At 40.3% G+C, this 7,825-nt stretch overlaps 1 protein-coding gene across 1 annotated transcript; it reads right to left on the reverse strand.

Annotated features, from left to right (window-relative positions):
• Nucleotides 1-496: 496 nt before the first annotated feature.
• Nucleotides 497-7,790, reverse strand: LOC119740776 (copper chaperone for superoxide dismutase-like). Its single transcript, XM_038216197.1, has 8 exons — nt 7,632-7,790; nt 6,511-6,583; nt 5,448-5,582; nt 5,166-5,352; nt 4,526-4,586; nt 2,762-2,839; nt 1,763-1,866; nt 497-1,046 (listed from the first exon to the last, which is right to left on the reverse strand). Exons 1-8 carry the CDS (start codon nt 7,647-7,649, stop codon nt 899-901), a joined length of 804 nt encoding a protein of 267 aa, XP_038072125.1. The 5' UTR covers nt 7,650-7,790; the 3' UTR covers nt 497-898.
• Between the last annotated feature and the right edge of the window lie 35 nt (nt 7,791-7,825).

Consider the following 7,825-nt stretch of genomic DNA (forward strand, 5'->3'; position numbering starts at 1 on the left):
TGACTCGCTAGTCAGTTCAATATTCATATTCTTCAGAAATATTCTGATTTCTATTAATTCTACAATTGGCCAGCCCATGGGTTATGAATATTCATGTCACTGAGTTATTTGCATATCAGTCATACAGTTCAATTCGGGCGATTCACAATGCAGTGCGACACCAAGAGTTTGCCATAAAGAGTTCATTTTTCCCAGTGCATTGTGGGAGATGGTCGACAAATTCGCAGTGCAGGACATTTGAAATCATTAGTTTGTTCCAGTCAGTGGTTTCGTAAGTGTATGGATCTGTTTGCTCATTTCTTTTCTTGTTATCAATATGGTGTTTTTTGTAAGGCGGCAGAACGCTATGCCCCAATCTATGACATATTAGCTCAAGTTGTCTACCGACACTCATTCAAACGGGCCATGTTTTGTCGACCGTGAACTTGAAAAATGGACTCTCCATGGCAAACTCTTGGTGGCGCACTGCATTGTGAATTGCCCTAATTCAATTTCATTAAGATGAAATCAACAATGACATAGACTGAACTTAACACAAAGAACAAAAACAAATTACAGTGGTGTATTTCCCTAAGGTCCCACAGGGCTACAATTGGCTCTGGTTCTGGCTGTGCCATGGTTGGCCTCGGCCAGCCAATGGGATATGAATATTCATGTGAGGCAATTTGCATATCAATCATCACACAATGCTGTAATTGGCTTTGGTTCTGGCTGTGCCATGTTCAGCTTGGGCCAGCCAATGGGATATGAATATTCATGTCAATGATCTATTTGCATATCAATCACATGATTCTACAATTGGCTCTATTTCTAGCTGTGCCACTGTCGGCTTGGGCCAGCCCATGGGACATGAATATTCATATACCAGATTTATTCGCATGCCAATCATCACACATTGCTACAATTGGCTCTGGCCGTGCCGCTGTCGGCTTGGGCCGGCCAATGGGACATCTCTCTCGTCCCACACGGCCACTCCGTCACACTGGCAGATTTTCTTGGTGTTTTCAAACAGCCCGGCCGATCTGGCAATGATCCCACAGGCAAGGCTACGGGAAGAACAAAACAAAAATCCAAATATACATTTTTTATTTCTTCTATTTTCATACAGTTCAACAACTTCATTGTTTACTTCAGTATTCACTCTTATTACATGTAGCTATTTGCAAAAGAAGTTTCAGGTATAGGTGGGGGCGGGGTGTCATCCGTTGAAAAATCTACTCATTTGCACGCCAGTTGTCATCATCGGCTGTGATGGGTTACCATCCATCACTCCAGACTCAAGAACCATTAAGTTTTAAGTAAATAGGTCTCGGAACCAGACAAGGCAATGTAAGAAACTCCCAAATGTCCGCACCCACCTATTCCAATAATGAGGAAGGGCAAGTTTCTGAAAAGCATTTGTGTTATGGGTAAATAACTGCAGGGAAGAGGAAGTCAGCAGTGAAGTCAAAAAATAATTCGGCCTCGTGCTGGTCATACAGAAAAGAAGAATTGTGTCCAGTAAACACAGGTTCATCCCAATTGGCAGATGAAGGAGGGCTGTCAACTGGGGCCTATTTCCACCCCCAAACAAAAGAAAGAAATAAACCAGAGGAGTGAAGACAATGTCTTCTATCCTCATCAACTTTTCATTAAGTCTCCAGTTAACTTTTATAGACCCCAACATTACCCCTTTCAAGAAGAAATATTCCCATTTTCTGGCACTCCCCCAATTTTTTTTCAGTTCTGGACTTGCTGGTGTTCATCCCTTACTCCAACCTACCCTGGTCCGCTGTTGCCATCTGTTTTAGAGTTGGGTTTCCCGCCTTGTCCCAAATCGTCTTCTCCGCTATGAATGACCATGCAGCGTCCTATCACATCCCAAACCTGAACACAAACATTGTGAATATCTGAGTAGTCTATTTACCCAAAGAAATGGCCGGTCTTACAGGCAGTGTAGAGCAGGTTTCCAAGCACTTTATGAAGAACAAAATTCCCCGATTTTCCCTGATATTTCCTTGAGAAATTTCCAAAATTCCAAGGGAAATATTTTCATTTTAATGAGGTTGCTGGGAAAATCAAGACGTGGTTGCAGCAAAGATACTAAGTTACTGCTAATGCACAGGCAACTTGTTCAAAAGCGAAGACCTCCCTTCTCCACTTATAGCCGTCCTTTCCTCACCATATGCAACAGAGACGCACATGTAAGCCTAACTGGATATAACCTTTTCCTTCTGGGTCACAGTCAAATTCCCTGAGTTTTCTATGATTTTTGGTGGTTTTTCTCAAATTCTCTGGGTTTTCCCTGACTGGAAGGAGAGAAACTCATTTTCAAGGTTTCCCTGATTTCCAGAGTGGCTCAGAACCAATAAAGGCAACTTAACGCACCTGTTAATGGAAATTCCTCAGAAAATTTCAGTGTGCCTGTCTCAGAGACCGCCTAGAACCAGTTGCCTTTGCATTAAAATGTGTCGCTGCCCTAAATGTAGCTCTCTAAATATTTTTTACAAGGAACTTTTCCGAATCCTCACAAATGTACCACTCTTCAGAAAAACACCCCAAATAAGCTGAGCTCTACCTTCCCAAAAAGCGTACAACTCCTTCAAATCATCTTGGTCAATTTTGAAGCATTGGAATGGGTCTCATATTTCTCATAGACTTCATTTACCTGTCTTTAATAAACGACATAATTTTCAGGGCCTTGAGTACCTAATTGTTGGTAGATACTTGCGCTATATAAGACTCTGGCATCAACTGTGAAACTAAGTGATTGAATACCAACCTTAATTCTGTCATTTTCCATGCGGAATCTTGCTCGTCCATCCTCACCAGCGATCACATTCCCCAAGTCTCCATCATGCTTCAAAACAAAATAGCAAAACAAAAACAAAATAAAAAATAAAAATAATTGAAAGTATTATAAAATAGAAATAAAGTCAAGTGGAAACTAATATTGTACAATATGAAAAAGGGACGGAGTTTGTTACTCATGATCAAACACCAGCTTGATCAAACACCATGCGTATGCATTGTAAATTTCTCCTGTTCAATGCTTAATCGTGTTCATAGACCCCTTGCACAGTGAGCCCTCACTGCGGACAGGTTTTTTTTTTAATTTAAATTAAGTGACAATGGAAAGTACAATGCGTCTACTCGTGGGTATCTCAGAAGAAGAAAGTCATGCCAAGAGATCAGGGTTGGCGATTTTTTTTATTTTTCAAAAAAATTTTTAAAATCAGATTTATTTGATTTAAATCATATTTTTTTGATTTAAATCAGATTTATTTGATTTTTTTAACTTTCAAAATATTGATATGTCTAAAAATGTGTCTAAATTTCCGGATGCACCCTTACACCCATCACTAAGGAGTTTACAGGTTCCTATAATACCCATCATCCACAAAACTCCATAAATTGATAAGTATTTTTGGAGAAAATGTATGGAATCAGTGGTAAAAAATCACACGATTCCATCTACATGTGTACATGTAGTCTACTTCATTGGTTCAATGGTACATTAATACTGAAGACACTTTAAAGGTGATAGCATACAGCTGAGATACATGTTCGTTGTGTGTGGGTATAAATGAAAAACGTGATTTAAATGTACAATGTATGGTATGACATACAAAAATAGTACAGTTCTCCATGGGCATGTATATTTCATAAAAATGCTTCTACTTTCAAAACCGGTAGCACTGATCCTTGTGTAACTTATAGTGTTTGATTGATGGTCCTTCATACAAGGTTGGATATAGAAATCAGGCCTTGCATAGATCTTTAAAACGTTAGGAATAAGATTGATCAATTGGGACTGTAATATACACCTTTAGATGATTCAGGTAAGCCAACATGTATACCAGCACAGTTGATTCACATTGCTGTAAATAGATCAAGGAATGATTAGAGTGAGTGTGCTGTCTTTAAAATGATTTTGCAAAATTATGCAAAACCTACATGTAAGCGTGGTAAGTTGAGTCGATGCTGATGAAGTACGTAGGGGTGCTTGAATGTTAACAACAACTTACACTACCGGTATGTAATTAGGTGGAATTAGTTGATTTAATTGATAAAAATTACCACAATACATTTTTTTTGCCAAAATTCAGATTGTACAAAAAAGTGATTTAAATCAGTGATTTTTATTTAAAAAAATCATTTGATTTAAATCGCGATTTAAATCAGTGATTTAAATCAACGACGTGATTTAAATCAGCCAACCCTGCCAGAGATCTGATGCAAGGGTTATATTGCTTCTGTAGCCATTGTTATTGGTCCAATGGTTACAGTGTTTGACACACGTGCCGTGGTACGTGGGTTTGAACCCTGACGGGGAACATGGTGCTTGTGTTCTTGGGCTAGACACTTTACTACACCCAGGAGTATAAATGGGTACCTTTGCAACCAGATTGCGCTGATCTCGAGCTGCTGCAGTGAAAATGGTCTTATGGCCTGATGCACAGGGGTAACAATTGTGAAGCACTTTTGAGACCTTCAGTATAAAGCGTGATATAGGTACTACGTTATTATAGTTATTATGTTTTACCCTTTCTTCATCTTCTGGTCCTCCATGCCTGGAGTTGGTTGGATTGAAGTGCATTCCACAACTGATGAAAAATAATAATAATAATATTAATAATAATAATAATAAATCACTATTGACTGTTTCCACGATGTAACAAGTTTTACACCACTGAATTATTGGGAAAATACTGACGCAACTAAATTATAATACTCACTCAGAAGCAGTTTCGTATGTTGCAATTTAGTTTTGACGTTACCAGCGTAAATATTACTCCAGGCCCGAAGCCAAAGCAAAGATAACTTCCGAAATTTCACTTCTAGTTAACTGTTACGTAGATCTTTGGTTGAAACGTCCAGCAGAAACTGTCTATTGGGTACCATGCAGCATATGTTAAGTCTTTCGATCTGTCATAATAATTTTGAGCCTTGTGTTTCTTCTTCCATTCTGTATATTAATATTACGTTTTGCCCTTCACCGACGTATAAACACTGTATACGTATTCTGTATATTATTAGATGGTCTTCAAATATCAGTGACTCGAATTGCCTCGGGCATAAATTTGACTTGACTCAACTTAACTCGAGTCACTCCCTTGAAATATTATTCTCAATACACACGTATTGGTGGTAAAAAATGTCGGAGAACAAATTCTGAACATCACCTGTTGCATCCATCAGAGATGTCACCATATTCATGGACATTCAACCCATGCACCCCTGGCGTGAGACCGTCAACAGTACCCTCGATGATGCAACGATTCTCGGCTAATTGGACCATCCGGATGACCCCAGCCACGGGCCCGTCGCGGGGGGTGTCTAAGACGGATACTGCTGCACCAAGATGCTTGCCTGCATCAAAAACACCAAAAACAAACAAAAGCGTTTCATACATTCTTGGTCTGTGGTGTGAGAGGATTAAGATTAAGCCATCTTCGTACTCTTACCGTTAGACACTCCATGACCTTTGACCACTGCTCGCCTGCCTGTATTCTCAAGTAGTTCCAGCAACTCAGAAGATGGCAGGATGCTTTCAATGACCACCTGCTCCTGGGCTAGATTGATGTCCAATGACGACACTCCTGGTTGCAGAGGAAAATAAAAGATGGTATTAATTGTCACTCGTTTTTCAATTCAATCAGTTAAGTGTCATAGCACACTACACCGGACTCATGCTCTGGTGTTTCAGAGGCAGCAGAATGTGGGTTCCAGCCCGGGTCTGGACACTTGTGCCCTTAAGCAAGGCACTTAACCATTATTGCCTCGTCCTTCGGATGGGACCTAAGCCGTAGGTCCTGTGTGTTGTGCAATGCAATGCACGTAAAAGAACCTAGTAACACTTTATCGTTAAGAGAAGGGGTTTGCCCAGGTATTTCTGGCCTCCTGTAAAACTCCCCGATGGAGTCTTTAGAAGAAGAACCAACCAAGTACCAAGTTATTTATATTTTATTTATGAATTTCAGTTGTAAGTAGATCACAAGTCAATCACAAGTCAACCACAGGTTAATCACAAGTCAATCACAAGTCAATCACAAGTCAGTCACAAGTCAATCACAAGTCAATCACAAGTCAACCAAAAGTCAATCACAAGTCAGTCACAAGTCAATCACAAGTCAATCACAAGTCAATCACAAGTCACCCACAAGTCAATCTCAACTCAATCTCAAGTCAGCCACAAGTCAATCACAAGTAAATCACAAGTAAATCACAAGTCAATCTCAAGTCAGCACAAGTCAATCACAAGTCAATCACAAGTCAACCACAAGTCAATCACAAGTCAATCACAAGTCAATCACAAGTCAACCACAAGTCAACCACAAGTCAATCACAAGTCAATCACAAGTCAGTCACAAGTAAGTAGTCAGTCACAAGTCAATCACAAGTCAATCAAAAGTCAGGTCACAAGAGTGAACAATGACGAATGACCCGAGACTCGTAATTAATTTGTTACGACTTGTGACGGCCAAATATTCAAACATCTACAAAAGGAAAATACAACCCTCCTCTTACCATCAACTCCTTCTAATGCCTTGCTGATGCTATCGACACATTTCTGGCATGTCATCTGCACAGCAAATTCAACCTGTTTAAAACACCAACAAAATTAAAACAAAATTTATGAACATGATGGAATTGACCTATCGCCGTTCACAAGGGTTATCCAATCACAGCTTGCCCCTACATTTCCTGTTCACATCCCCCCAGGTTAAAGTTATAGTTGATATTTTTGATACTTAAACGTACAACATGTACAATATGAATGGAAGGTTTGTGGTAACATCGTGTGAGTAATATCTCTCTTTTGAGTTTGTGTAGTAATGAGAAGAATCAGTTGTTTTAACTCCATGTTTTGAACAGTGTGCTCTGTTCATCATCAGGAGACTGCCAGGCTCTTGCTGGTGTAGTTGTTTAAGTAGTGGAGGCTGGATTAAATTGCCCGACCATGTCCAAATATTTTTAAAAAGGCGATTCGTAGAGTCTAGGCCACCGGTTAGCCTACTCGGACTGCCGCAAACCTTCTATTCATTGTCCATGTCCACCATGCAAACCTTTTAAGTCACATTAAACATAGTTCATAAATAATAAAATATACCACCTATGAAATTTACACAATGGACAACTAGGCCGAGGCGCATGGGCCTATATTGTGGGAAGAGAAAAGACACAGATATGGCCCCTTTTCCCCAATTCCCAGCCAGAGAGCAGTCATACGAGTCCTCATCAAATTTTGTTGAACTGGTTGTAAAAAGCAAATAAGCAAATCTTAGATCATGGCACAACATTAACAATGTCAATGACGATGCCCCTCCTAGCATGCCTAGTCCTACACCCTCCCTAGTCCGAGCAACTTGGACCCAACTTATCGCCTTTTTTAACATTTGGATATGGTCTGGCGATAGTTGCCAGAACATGATCAAATGTTAAAAAAGGCGATAAGTTGGGTCCAAGTTACTCGGACTACCCCCTCCCCCGAACCCCCGCCCCCTCCCCCCCCCACCCCCCCCCCCCCCCGAAAAAAGGCTTAGGCCTACAAAGTCAAAGTTACATACAAGTACAGGTTCTCAAATTAGGTACCAGGCCTGTACACATTATCAAAAAGGAAAACAATAATAGAAACCCAAAAGAAGAACCTTTGTAGCCGTCGCCATTGCATCTCAAGTTCATTTACAATAAAGTTATCAAGCGCTCATTAAATCACAAACACGCCAGCAATCGGTCACAGTGACATGCAGACATGAGTGACTGTGCATGTGATGTTCATAAAGCGCGCCCTCTGCATTCACTGGTCAGCTAGTCACCCGGCTATGCGAAAATCCCCATAGAA

The sequence above is a fragment of the Patiria miniata genome, unplaced genomic scaffold (assembly GCF_015706575.1).
Source record: "Patiria miniata isolate m_02_andy unplaced genomic scaffold, ASM1570657v1 HiC_scaffold_5, whole genome shotgun sequence".
Taxonomy (NCBI): Eukaryota; Metazoa; Echinodermata; class Asteroidea; order Valvatida; family Asterinidae; genus Patiria; species Patiria miniata.